A 14616-nucleotide genomic window follows, 5' to 3' on the forward strand; every position below is an offset into this window, starting at 1 on the left:
ACCATTAAAGCCTGAAAGACAGACACCACAGATGCATGCTGTTGGATACACAAGTTCTCTGGACCCCAGTTCTTTTACAGAAGGTATTTTACAGAAGTTTTTACACATTTCTGTAAAAGTTCAAATCCTTAGTGCTGAACTTGCAAAGAAAGTAGTTGTTAATGTGAATGCAAAAGTTAAAGATGCATGTTCTAAAAATTCCTCCTCACAAATCAATGCCTAATTTTTTTGGACATCCACATGTCCACCAGCAAAGATGCCTTGATATCTACACTCCTGCAACAGGCTTCACAGGCAGCTGTTTAAGTCTCTACATCATGCCTAGCACAAAAAGTCCTCTGACTTTCCGCAAAACAGCTTCTTTCTAAATCAAGACCTCTTTAAAGCATCTCAGCTTGGGCAGCTATATTATATTTGACCTTTGTGTGATCTTTTATGGAGCGAGAGGCAGTTCACAGTATGGCTAAAGGTCAGAATATTTAATGATGATGCTGATGCCCCTGCTTCTACATGATCTTTATGGAGCTCTTAAAAACGCCTAAGTCAATGAGGATTTCTTCAGAAATTTAATGGAAAGCAACAATCAAGGTCAAATCCACCTCACCTAACATTCATTGTCTGCAGTAGGAGATTTTCAACCTCTTCTCCCTTTGTGCTCAGTCAAGTAGACACAATTCCCTTATCCTATCTCAGACTGTTAGTTTAGGCTGAGATGAATATCTCAAAAAAAGAGAAAAAAAAGGCTAACACAGCTTGCTCAGATCCCAGTTTGCACTGACAATGAAAGGACTGTGTCAGATGAATTCCATCCCTAGAATCTAAACTGGCATTACTGAAGCTAATTTATAGCAGGTGAGGATCTCACTGCTCCAGAGTTTTCATTCAGTTTGATAGCACTGTTCAGAAATGACCCAATGTCTGCATTTGAACATACACTGTGAATACTTAGGTGTTTTGAAAGCCACTTGCATATCCACTTTCCATAGAAAAATAATTTATTTAGTTTTTTCAAAAGGGCATGTGGAGGTCTGCAGTTGCAGCCTCACTCAATGCTCCTGACATTTTTGTACTTGGCTTTGTCTGGAAAGATTTTCGCTACTCTCTGTTGGATGTCCAAAGATGCAGATTATCTGCATCTATTGCCCAGTGATTTAAGTAACCGAGGTTGAAAACACAACAAAAGAAAAAGGAAAATGTCAAAGCCTGGCAGAGGCTTTGCACACCACACTGTCACGAAAATCTCTTTCTTTCTTTCTCTTTAACTGTTGTCTCACTTTGTCATTTTAGTTTCTCTATTTAAAACAGTTCACAGGTATTGTTCCCATTTGTGTAAAACTTGGCTTTAGAGTACAAGACTTTTCTTTCTATATGTAAAGATATGAGTAATTCTCCTCAAAACACAGTTGGTCTAGTCATAGTTCCTTGCATGATAGATGGGATCTCCATGTACCTAGGCCATGAGTGTGAAGAGTCATTACACAGCTCTAAGCCCCACATGCAGCCAAACAGGCAAAATTCTTGGGACAAGAGCAAAGCTTAGCCCAGAATTGACAGTGCCTTACTGGAGGCTGCAGAGCATACTAGGTTTTCATTCATGAGCCATAACTTGAGAGTACTTGAGCTCTATGCTATGAAAGCAAGAGCGCAGAAAGGTTTGTGAAAAAAATAAGACTCAAAAAAGTCATTGCAGATCAAAGTGAAGTAAACAGGGGTTGAAGGTTTGGGGTTTTCTTTGTTCTTAGCTGTTTGCTTATTTGGGTTTTTTTGTTGTCGGTTTTGGTTTTGGGTAGGGCTGGGTTGGGTTTTTTTGTAGGTGAGGTGTTTCTTTTTTAACCCTCGAGTGAAATTTGAAAGCAAAACCAAAATCCACCATGGTAAAGCAGTGGTGGTTCTGGGGTTTTTCCCGCAATTGATTAAGCACAATTATTTTTAGTCATAGCCAAAGAAATTCCAAAAGGAATTGTCATTTCAAATTGAAAACTCTAGCACCTGTTTCAAAATGATCAAAACCTGTTTAAAAATATCAAGTTCTACATGAAGAAAACAAATCCTCCCCAAAATCAGTGCAAAATGTCTGAAATATCTCAGCTCTGGTTAAAGAGGTTTCCACTGCAACCCATCACCAATTAGTTCACCAAGATCAAGGTAGACCAGAAAAAGCTCTCAGCTCAACACCAAACACAGTCTAATTTTCATGTCATTGATTACTCATTAATGCTTGCAGTCTGCAATATGAAGGGCAGAAAATTTTTATCCAGAGCTACATCTAAGCTTCTTAGTATCATAGGCAAAGCTGAGTTTTGCCACAGAAAGGAGTGGTCAAGGCCAGATTGGGCTGTTCTTGCAATATGAAGGGGATGGGTAGAAGGTAAAGGCTGGGGGAAATCTGGGGTGCCAGTCTTTTCACTTCTGCTTCTAAGGAAATGGCAGGGTCAAGAAGGAGCTTCCCTCTCCCCAGAAGTGCCATTTCCCTACACACATCAACAAAGTCAACAAGGCAAGCCAGCTAACAACTTCACCCCTGTCTACAGCCAGCTGGAAAACGTAGCATGTTGCTGCTAAAGAGAAAGAAGTTCCAGTACACTGGGATTTTAAATACAGAAAGCGTCAAATTAGGATTGAGCTGTAGATAACACCAAAGCCTTGAGAGGTCACTCTTTCATGTCTTTTATTCAAGCACACATCCATGCATCTTATCGTTGTCTTTTAGGTGTTTCTAGAGGACCAACCTCCCACAACATGGGACCTTAGAGTCTTCTTCTTGATGAGATCCAACCCTATACATCCAGAGAAGCAAACAAAACATGGTGACCATTTATGATGAATTCTTTTCCTGTCTCCCTCATTGCTGATGCATATATTCAGCATGGGCACATCCAGCTACATGACTGGATATTGTCACCTACACTGTGACATGCACTGTATATTTTAGGGTGAGTCTGACCTCCTTTTACTTCTGTTCTTGTCTCCTTACATGCTTGCCAAAGAAGCACAGCTCACAAGAATTCAAAAGCAGCAAGAAATTAAAAAAACAGTGGGTTCAGTGACAGAAGTATACAAGGGAAAAGACTAAAAGAAACACCACCGAAGATAAGCAGAATAAGATTTCTCTTGGAGGTAATCATTCCCTGTTACAACACCTAGAACACCTATTTAAGGACTCCATGCTTAGGAAGAAATGTCCTCTTCATTCATGTCAGCACCAGCCGTAGCTCATTTTACTCTTGTACACTTGTGTTGGCCACTGCTGGAGATGAGCCACAATCACTGCCTCCTGAACGGCAGTGTTTGCTGCTGTCTTGTCTGATTATAATTAAGTTATCTTGATCTTGTGGGTACTACCAGCTCTGGCAGGACAGACAAACCCAAAACTGCAAACTTTCCCCTTTTCTAACAAAGAATCTCAGAACCTCTTTATCAAGAGCAAATAGTGAAATCTTTTCTTTGAACAAAGATGACAGCTCCTTGAATCTACTCAACTTTCCATTGTGGCTCGAAGACACTTAATTTTCCCCAAACCTCAAGTCCTAATCAATCATATTATATACTACAAATATCCTCTAACATAATCAGAGCCAAGACAAAATACATTATTTGCACATTTCCCCCACAGCAAGTAAATCTGAGACAATAACATTCTACTAATTTCCCAATAATTTATACAGAGACACCACTAAAATGTGCTTAATCCTCAAAGAGATTCAGTTGCTTGACTCCAGATTTCAAAGAAAAGCATGCAAATGCAGCAATAAAATGCATTCCATTTAATCAAGTGAACACATAACAGACTGATTCACATTGTTTTATGGCATCACATAACAGTTTCTGATGTGATTCCATGTAGGAGAAAAAGGGAGGTAGCTGTAAGTATATTTTGGCAGAATATTAGAAGAGGTCACAGACAGCTGAGTTCCTAATGAAGTGTTAAAGGCTTCCAAAATTTGCCTGATATGGGAAAATGGAAACTTTCCCTCTCTAGCTTTAACAGAAAGAAAAGAATATCAGAAGTCAGCTAAAATGTGCAAGTTTTAACTTTCTTAATTGTTTCTTATTTTAGGGTAAATAAAGTGCACATCATTGGTTTGAAACCCGCTATTACACCAGATAGGCTCTTAGACTGCCTGGAAGAATTTTCAGCAATACCATGTCAAACCATTTAGAAGCATAGCTGGGAAGGATCACATAGCAACATCCGTCAGAGCTGACAAAAAAATTCCACTCTCTGATTTATTTGGGAAAAGAAAGAGAAAGGAACCAAATAAACTCCCTGTGGTATTAAGTCAAATTAAATATAGGTCATAAAAATTAAGGCATTTTGACATTACAGAGATATGGGCCCAATGATAAAAGATGAAACAATATTCTGGAGAATTAACTGTAATTATGGCTTGGAAAACATATGGAGAGAGAAGAGAAAAAAGTAAAGGAGATGCATATAGATTCAATTTGACCACAGTGAGAAGTTCTAGCCACCAGTCTGCAGTTTCACCAAACATCACAAGTCCAAAATTTCAAATATATTTTCACTTTATTTTATGAATGCCCATCAGGTATATAACTTTGATGCTACAGCACACTAGTTGAGTAAAAATCAACAACATAAAAACCGTCTTCATAAAAGATCTAAGAAGTGAAATCCCAAAGCCATAACCATTTACTCAATGAGCATATCATCTTTGACAACCATATAGAAATGACATCATGACAACAAATACAATGTACAATAATAAGTGTGCAATGGTACAAAATATACAAAAAGGAATGTGCATTTAATATACATTCAACAATACTCCATAAGAATCTTTGTTGGGAAGGTGAAGTGCCTTTTCAAGAACAACAAAAAATGTACACCACTTCAGTTAAAATGCCTGAAGTATCTCCCAGCAAAAGAGTAAAGCCTTTGACTGGAGATATAAAATAACCAAGCTGAATTTTTATTAACGGAAAAAACAAAGTATCTAAACTTCATAAATTTTTTTTGTCCACATCTATAGTATAATAAAATATTTAGAGTGCAGAAAATTCAGTTTAATTTAAATTTTACTTAAAAGTGGGCCCTCTTTTATTGATAGATCTAGCTCAGTCATACAAAATCAAAAATCTATATTCCTTATAGTAAAAAGACCGTTTCTGCCCGTTATGTCTTTTCTGTTTTTTATGCATTCCACAACTCACATCATTTTGTGATAATGGAAATTGAAGTCTGACCAGAGGTCAATATAAGAATTGTTCCTCTTTTTCTCTTGGATCTATACAAGTCTTGCATAAGTTTACTCAAATATTTTTTGCCTAAGTTTCAGATTCCTCTGAGTTTGATCTCAATGGGAATATCAGGAAATTATTCCAGTGGATGTTATGAAGATCTCATGCTAAGTACAATGTGGCTGATTTTATGAAAAAGTCCACTGCTCTCCAGTTCCCCAGGCACCATTTTGTGCCCTTCCTCCATAGCAGGTATTTGCACTAACAGCAGAAAGCATTTAGATCATGAGCTGTGCAAGTATGTAACTCACGCTCAGCTCCATGGGCATCTGTCCTCATTCCTTGTGTGTGTCCAGGAATAACGTTGGCTGAGTATTTCTGATAAGCTTCCCAAGTAACAAAGCTGATCTCTGCAGAAGTACAGTTCAGGCTTTGTTGGTTTGCAACCCAGGGAAAACTGACATATTGGCAGCCCAAGGGAGGGTACTGGAGCTGCCAATGATCTCTCTTGAAAGGACAAGCTTCCACAGAGAGGTACAAACATGACCTGCACTGTCAGTATCACTATTTTTCTCTTTATGGAGTTTGAGCTTGCTACAACCTGCAAAATTCATGGGCCCGGGCCTATGATTCATACAACAGCAGTTAGCACATTTAAATTTAACAGCACCAGGTTTTAACCCAACCCTGATGGCCATGACTTAGGCATGAGAATGGGCTCAACTTGCAGGTGCAACACTATGCCTCTTGTATTAGAGACTAACAGAGAACATCCAGCCCTTCAAAACAAAGTCTACAGTATTTTCCGAAGTTCAAAACTCACCTGAGGCTCATTCCAAGTACCATTAACAATTTTGATTGTAAGAGAGACTCATAGTTATGCTACTAAAGGACAATATAGCCCCTGCAGGAGGTTCCAGGCCTCTCTGAAAATTTCTTATGACTATGTGTAGGAGGAGCAATAGGAAATGAAAGGTTCCTATAAATCATATGGCATGCCTCAGCCATGCCCAGGTGAACACAAAAAATTCATGTTATTTGCAGTATGTATATCTCTTCCTGAGTTGAATTTCATTCCCACTATGGAATCCGAGTGTCTTCTTTTTTTGGCAAGATACTCAATCACTTGGTAAGGCAATCCAATTTTCTGGTTTGCTTCCTGAAGTCCTCTTTCCTCCTAAATGGCCAAGCATTTCTCACCAGATCACCACTACAATGTGCGCCAGAATATGTTTAAAATATGGTCCTGTAAAAATAGAAATTAGGTTTGTTTCTTTGAAGGCAGCGTTAAGTCTTCATATATTTTGGGATCTTGAAGATTTCAGCTGAACAGATTCAAAATTATCTTCCTTTTCCTGCAATGGAAAACAGAGGTTCCTATCAACTGGGATTCCTCAAATACACCCCAACTGTTAGTACTGTCCTTTCTTCTCATGCCTCCAAAGAAGTCTTTGCCAAAGATTGTGATTTATTACTGCCAGAGTCATTAAGTATGCAGTTTGACCCTTTTATTACTTAACACCACTACTAGTTCTGTAAAAAAAATCTGCAAAATCAATAAATTAGGACATATGTATTGCTCACAGTACTTAATTGAGAGGGTACAGGAAAAATAGCCATTTCATACTCGTAGTATAAAACAGGTAGTCAGAGAGTTGCAAGGTAATCATATCTGTGGTATTATTAGTTATTAATGTGTTTCCTAGAATTAATTATTTGGAGTAAAGTCTGTGCATGTGAACACCACTGCCTCACTCCTGAATTCCCATCACAACTCCTCTACTGGGATACCCACAAAAAAACAAAAAACCAAACAAACAATCAACAATAACAAAAAAGAGTCTACAAATCCTCTACTGTTTTAAAAATCAGGGCTGATGGGTTGAGTTTTCCTTATTGGTTGGGTGCCAGCCTAGGCCATCTGGCTGGCAGGCCTCAGGGTGCAAAGTACCCTGTGTGTTACTACATGTGTGAACAACCCCATGGTTCATGTAGAAGCAATAAATGAAGGAGCCCTAATAAAACCACTCACTAGAAAATACTGGCTCTTGCGTCATATACCTACTTTTTATACTTATTGATGTACTCAGTTTGGAAACTGACTTCATTATCTGATTTTAAAGCTATCTTGCTCTGATCAGCCTATAGGAGATCTGAGACAGAACATGGAGAAAATTGCCCTATGCTAGCCTACTGCAGAATATGGTCAAAACAATCCTCACTATCAATACAGGCTGGGGGATGAGGTGACAGAAAGCAGCCCTGCAGAAAAGGACTTTGGAGTGCTGATAGACAAGAAGCTGGACGTGTAGCAGACAGCGTATGATTGCAGCCCAGAAGACAAACTGCATCCTACATCAAGAGAAGTGTGGCCAGCAGATTGAGAAAGATGATTCTGCCACTTTGCTCTGGTGACACCTCACCTGAAGTACCGCATACAGCTCTAGAACCCACAATACAGGAAGGACATGGACCTGATGAAGCAGGCCCAGAGGAGGGCAACAAAAACAATCAGGTGGTTGAAACACCTCTGCAATGAGGAAAAGCTGAGGGAGTGGGTGTTCTTCAGCGTGAAGGAAATATGGCTCTGGGGAGACCTAATTACAACCTTCCAGTAGCTGAAGGGGGCCTACAAGAAGGCTGGAAATGGACTTTTGACAAAGGCCTATAGTTATAAGATGAGGGGCAATGGTTTCAAACTAGAGCAGAGTAGATTTAGACTGGATGTTTGGAAGTTAGAATAAAAAAAAACCTTTATTAGAATAAACCAACCAGGTTGGAAGAGACCTTCAAGATCATCGTGTCCAACCCATCAACCAATCCAACCCACCCAAACAGCTAACCCATGGCACCAAGCACCCCATCAAGTCTCCTTCTGAACACCTTCAATGACGGCGACTCCACCACCTCCCCGGGCAACCCATTCCATAGCGCAATCACTCTTTCTGTATAGAACTTCTTCCTAACATCCAACCTGAACCTCCCCTGGCGCAGCCTGAGACTGTGTCCTCTTGTTCTGGTACTGGGTGCCTGGGAGAAGAGACCATCATCAGCCTGTCTACAACCTCCCTTCAGGTAGTTGTAGACAGCAATAAGGTCACCCCTGAGTCTCCTCCTCTCCAGGCTAAGCAACCCCAGCTCCCTCAGCCTCTCCTCATAGGGCTTGTGTTCCAAACCCCTCACCAACTTTGTTGCTCTTCTCTGGACTCGTTCCAGCAAGTCAACATCCTTCCTAAACTGAGGGGCCCAGAACTGGACACAGTACTCGAGGTGTGGCCTAACCAGTGCAGTGTACAGGGGCAGAATGACCTCCCTGCTCCTGCTGGCCACACTGTTCTTGATGCAGGCCAGGATGCCATTGGCCCTCTTGGCTGCCTGGGCACACTGCAGGCTCATGTTAAGCCTACCATCAACCAGCACCCCCAGGTCCCTCTCTGCCTGGCTGCTCTCTAGCCACTCTGACCCCAGCCTGTAGCACTGCATGGGGTTGTTGTGGCCAATGTGCAGAACCCGGCACTTGGATGTGTTCAATCTCATGCCGTTGGATTCTGCCCATCTGTCCAGCCTGTCGAGGTCCCTCTGCAGAGCCTCTCTACCCTCCAGCAGATCAACTCTTGCCCCCAGCTTGGTGTCGTCAGCAAATTTACTGATGATGGACTCAATGCCCTCATCCAGATCATCAATAAAGATGTTAAAGAGCACAGGGCCCAGCACTGATCCTTGGGGCACACCACTAGTGACTGGCTGCCAGCTGGATGTGGCACCATTCACCACCACTCTCTGGGCTCGGCCCTCCAGCCAGTTCCTAACCCATCGCAGTGTGCTCCCGTCCAAGCCATGGGCTGACAGCTTGGCCAGCAGTTTGCTATGGGGGACGGTGTCAAAGGCCTTGCTGAGGTCCAGGTAGACTACATCCACAGGCCTCCCCACATCCACCAGGCGGGTCACCTGATCATAGAAGGAGATCAGGTTGGTCAGGCAGGACCTGCCCTTCCTAAATCCATGCTGGCTAGGCCTGATCCCTTGGCCATCCTGTAAGTGTTGTGTTATTGCACTCAGGATGACCTGTTCCATGATCTTGCCTGGCACTGAGGTCAGGCTGACAGGCCTGTAATGCCCTGGCTCATCCAACCGGCCCTTCTTATGGATGGGCACCACGTTGGCCAGCTTCCAGTCCTCTGGGACCTCGCCAGTGAGCCAGGACTGCTGGAAAATTATGGAGAGTGGCTTGGCCAGCTCATCTGCCAGCTCTCTCAGCACCCTAGGATGAATCCCATCTGGTCCCATGGACTTGTGGGGATCCAAGCTGCTAAGGAGAGTTCCAACCACCGCCTCATGGAACATAGGGAAACTGTGCAGCTCCCTGGCTCCTTCTGCTAGCTCTGCAGGCCAGCTGTCAGGAAGACGTTCTGCCCTTCTAGTAAAAATTGAGGCAAAGAAGGTGTTAAGTATCTCTGCCTTTTCCTTATCCTTGGTTACAATGTTCCCCTCCGTATCCACCCAGGAGTGGAGGTTTTCCTTCCCCTTCCTCTTACTATTAATGTATTTATAGAAGGACTTTTTGTTCTTTACCGTGAGAGTGGAACACTGGAATAGGTTACTCAGGGAGGTAATTGAGGTCCCATCCCTGGAGATATTAAAGGTGAGTCTCCAGAGGGGTCTGGGCAACCTGATCTAGTTGAAGATGCCCCTTCTTACTGAAGTGGAGGTTGGACTAGATGACCTTTGGAGGTCCCTTCCAACCCAAACCATTCTATGATCCTGCGATTCTAAAATTCTGTGACTCGATGATTCTGTATATCTTTTTCTGAATCTCTTGGTATTGCTATGCTGGACAGACAGAACTAGAATAGTCTACAATCTGAAGTGGTTTCTTAATTCCTTAATTTCTATATTCTCATTAACTATAGCAGTCATTTCTTTCTATATTACAAGCCCAGTCATCAGCTCCTTCGGTACTCAAAACCACGTCATGGAGCTTCATGAGGTGTTTTGCTCCATAGAAATGCCATTGCCTGAAGCTTGAACATATAGCTAGGATACTTCAGAACTCTCAGTTTACATTTCTCCTTTTTTTCCCCATTTTTACTCCATATGTTTTTTTCTGTATTTTACATGCATATGCAGCAGGAGATGAATTTCCTCATCTTTTGCATAAATGAAAAGTGATGCCCATAGTATTTGTTTTGGACAAATACATATTGAATTCCAGTTATCTGCTGGGATACAGGACACAGATTTCAGTAAGCTAATGAGGTGCTGGGAGCTGAGTTTGCCAGATATGATTATCTATCAGGAAGAAAAAGGAAAAAGCTTAGAAATATCTGACAGTCTTGTTTAAAAAGAAGAAAATACACAGACAGCCTGCTACAATGGATTTAGGAACTTTAAAAAAACCCTCTTTTTGAGTCCAAATAAGCATTAAAGAGGTCTGAATACTGAAGTACTAAAGCATACTTTAAAGAGGAATAAAAAACCTCCTCCCACACTCTCATTTCTATACTTCTAATCAAGAAGGAGACATTGGTGCTGCAAATGGAGTCAGCAAAGCTTTTACACTTATCAGACTTACAGCAAAACATTTCCCTCACCAAGAGCAGTGGTCATTATGCTCAGCCACAGCCAGCCAAGTAATTTCATGAACAAAAGCCCATTTCAAAATCAATCCCTATAGAATTCAAAATGGAATCAACTTCCATTTTTGCAACACCATCAACAGACTTTGATGTGATTTGATTCTATTTACATATTCAATATTCTCATTATTGAATTAAGAACTAATATTGAATTTGTGCTGCTTTCCACAAGGAATATTATTGATTTTGAAAGACACATAGTCAGGTTGGGGTCAAGAGGAAGTTCCACATATTAGCTCTGTAATGGTAACATCTCCCAGAAGGGAGATCTGGGGAGATGGTATCATGGAAAGAGGACAGAAGGCTAATAATAACAAATAAATACATAAATAAATAAAAGAACAAAATAAGAACAAATAAGGGAAAAGAAAGGAGACACAAATGTTTTTATTACATTGCACTCACTAAAGGGAAAAGATGAATGCAAGAACAAAATCTCAAAATTCAATATTCTTTGGATCAGACACAAAGAAGTGATTTTGTGATTTTATTTAGTTAGTTAGTTAGTTATGATCTTTTAAGAATCTTCCTATTTTGAAATGACACACTTCAGTGAATCTGTTGGAAAGGGAAAATGTCATCCACCTTTATTCTGATCATAAGTGTCCCAGCTGGACGCCCTTAAAGACAACACTACCCTTCCCATAGACTTTAAGGCATTTGGAAGAAAGATCAAAGTGCTTGCAGGATCTACCATTGATGGTCCTTTGTTGCTCATCTCAGAAATGTTCAAAGGGCACAAAAGACCTTTGTGCTAGGTATTCAAATATGCAACAGCCTACATCATATGTGTTGCAGGTGGAAAAAAAAATAAAGCTTTCTGCCAGTGCTTCCTACTGAAATGGAGGAGGTGGGGTATGAATTGGGTAAGGCTATGGCTGATGTCTATCCTGTACTATAGGAACTGAATCTCATAGTACTCAAAATAATGGTTCTTAGATCAGCCATGAAGCCAGTCCAGGTGAGCTGCATGCATCTGGTTGGTGGTTATGTTCCCAATGTTATGTATCCATAATAACTGTGTTTGCCTCATCAATGGAGGTGTCTAGTAGGAATCCAAGCAGAAAAGTTCCCCCTGCCATTAATTGCTCTTTTTAGGTATCACCCATACAATAAAAAATGCTACTGAAATCTCACTGCAGAAGAGGGAGCATTTCCTTGACACCCTACAACATTTCTCTGCAACATCCATACCATACTTTGGAATTCAGCAGATCAGCTATAGGCTAGGTGACACATGCATGGGAGGCTGCACAAAGCACTGCACAAATTAGCATCAGAGCTTTATCAGGTCCAGTAGTAAATAAAGGTAATAATTCTTTTTTAGTATTAATGGTAGTAATTACTACTCACCTTTGTTGCCAAGGACTTGAGCTTCCCCAGCAGTGACTGCTTATTTGAATATACTATTTCTTCTTCATTATCTTCTCCTTCCATTATAGCACAGCTGTCAGCAGCTGGCAGCTCACACTCCTTTGAGTTTGCTGTCATCACTAATTTGGAATATTTATACTCCAGCCTGAAGATGTAAAGCCAGATCATCATGGATTTGTTTTTTTTACAAATGTCCCATATGCAAGGAGTTTATATTTAGATTATTTCCAATCCTTCCACTGAGGTATTTACTGGAAGTTAGATACTTTTCAATAATTAAAAATATGTCACCAAAATAGAATTAACAATACATTGAGCTCCTGCTCTCCATATTAGTTCTCTATCCCTGCAAAAGAGCCAGGTTTTCTGACCACAAGCCATGTTTTCTGACCACAAGTAGGACAGGAGGATTTCCTGCATGAAGTGTGGCATGTGTTCTTAATTAGAGCAATAGCAGATCTGACTTCAGCCTGTATCAGAATCTGCATCACGCTCCTGCCCAAGGACGCTAAGGGAGAAAGTAGAGATATGCAACAGTCTGTGGTAGGAGGCAGCAAGAGGTAGGGACCATAATAGTTGAGGATGTTTTTCATGAAGCCTGATGTGCTATGTGGGTTATGAAATCCCATGCAGGTGGAACTGGGTTTTGAAAGCTTATGACATGAGATTTGGAAAGCATAAGACAATGGGAGTGGGGAACAGTCAGTATGTTCAGTTCAAAAAGAAGATATCTTTTGGGTGTATATCAGACTTGTCCTGCCAAAATGGACCTAAGTCATATATAGTCAAGAAGCTTATTTTAACCCAACTGAAAAGGAGTAATTAGACTAAAGAGAGATCATTTTGGTCTTCAGACACTGAGAAAACCATGTTGCATTAGGACCTACAGTCAACTTTAAACTATCAGAAGATAAAGAAAACCAATTCTTGTTGGGAAAATATGCTATAACAGATTACTATGGACCTCCTATACTTTCCTCACTAGCATTTTTGATAGCCACTGTTGGCAGAAACACCAGCTTGGTGGATTAATGGACTGATTCAATATAGTATTTCTCATCAGCATGGGTCAGACCCATGAAATGTCTTTCTGTTCATCGTATCAAGCTTTTAGCTTATTTTTATATGGAATACAATTTGCAGTACTTACTTCTGGTTCTTCTTCCAAAAATAGCAGGTCAAGGCTATGAGCAGAACAGCTGTGAAAGCACCAACACCAGCTCCAACTTTTAGCCAAAAGTCCACTGTTTCACAAGTGCTGGTCTTTTTTTCTGGCAAGGAAACCCCTTTAATGCAATGCTTTGGCTCATTCCATACATATAAAGTTTCCTTTCAAACAGAAAACACCAAAAATGAGCTGTTTGTACAAAAAGAGAGAACTATTTTGAGTTGAAGAAAACAAGCTGGTTTGAGTTAGAAAGATTAGACATCTTTCCAATGAAATCAAACCAAATCCTGTACTTCAGGTTTTCAGGCTATGGGTGGAGTCACATTGTCTGTTCAATTGTCCCCTTGATTGTGCCTGCTGATTCAGGCATGGCAAAAGGATTCCCTCTTCCATATTGCTCATCACCTGGCACAATATGCATTGTGCAGCAGTTGTCAATGTGTTGTGCCTGCATTGGAGCTGTTGATCCACAGTAAAGTTCTGAATCTGTGAAGGGACTTCCTTATATCTGACTAGAGAATGCAGCAGGAAAAAGAAATAAATAAATGCAAGCAAGGAAGGGTGAATTTCTGAGCTGAAACTCTGAATCCTTTCCTAGCCTGCCTCTGATGTTTGTGGTTGTTAAAGGATTGGGCCTTTTGAGCACTCCATCCTTCACAAATTACTTGCCTGTGTATATGAATGCATACAAAGTTCACATTCCTACGCATATTGCTGGTCAGCACAAGCCCGCTCTCCTCCATGAACCATGCTGCTATTGGCTCAAACATCCCTGATTGTCAACACAGAACCCTACCATTAAGACTTGCACCCACCTAGCTTCAGATCTTAAAGGCCTTTTCCAACCAAAATAATTCTATGATTCCCAGTTCTACCTGTACTTACATATCAATCTGCTCACTGATTTTCAGCAGAGTCCAAGTTACACCCAAATTCATCCCTGCGGCTTGGAGACATTGGACCCATACCTGAAATCCTTTTTTGCAGGCTCCCTCAATCTCATGGTAGTCTTGCTCTGTGCAGAGGGGACAAGCTTCTGCACTTTCCCATAGGAAGTAGAAAGTGCATCCATCACAGGTGCCTGCAGGGCATGAGCTAGGAGGAGAGCAGAGCTTAGTTAGCAAGTATGAAACACTCTGGAGTTTGCATCCTCACTACACATTCTACTGTTGAAGGCTGGTAATGGTAAGTCCAACAGATCAGTAAACATCCATCAAGTCAGCAGATGGAAAAATC

General features: G+C 41.0%; 1 protein-coding gene across 2 annotated transcripts in view; it reads right to left on the reverse strand.

Moving 5' to 3' along the window:
* Positions 1-2710: 2710 nt before the first annotated feature.
* Positions 2711-14616, reverse strand: part of ELAPOR2 (endosome-lysosome associated apoptosis and autophagy regulator family member 2) — a 109367-nt gene continuing 97461 nt past the window's right edge. Inside the window, exons 19-22 of one of the 2 annotated variants that reach the window (XM_068167951.1) lie at positions 14349-14475; positions 13363-13541; positions 12192-12357; positions 2711-6448 (exon numbers count right to left, since the gene is read on the reverse strand). In XM_068167951.1, coding sequence (XP_068024052.1) covers positions 6413-6448; positions 12192-12357; positions 13363-13541; positions 14349-14475 — 508 coding nt within the window. In that variant the 3' untranslated portion in view covers positions 2711-6412. Of the gene's footprint in view, positions 6558-12191; positions 12358-13362; positions 13542-14348; positions 14476-14616 lie in introns of both variants that reach the window. The other variant, XM_068167944.1, reaches the window with a different exon arrangement.

Source organism: Melanerpes formicivorus, unplaced genomic scaffold (assembly GCF_026170545.1).
Source record: "Melanerpes formicivorus ecotype bairdi unplaced genomic scaffold, bMelFor1.0.p_v2 SCAF_3, whole genome shotgun sequence".
NCBI lineage: Eukaryota > Metazoa > Chordata > Aves > Piciformes > Picidae > Melanerpes > Melanerpes formicivorus.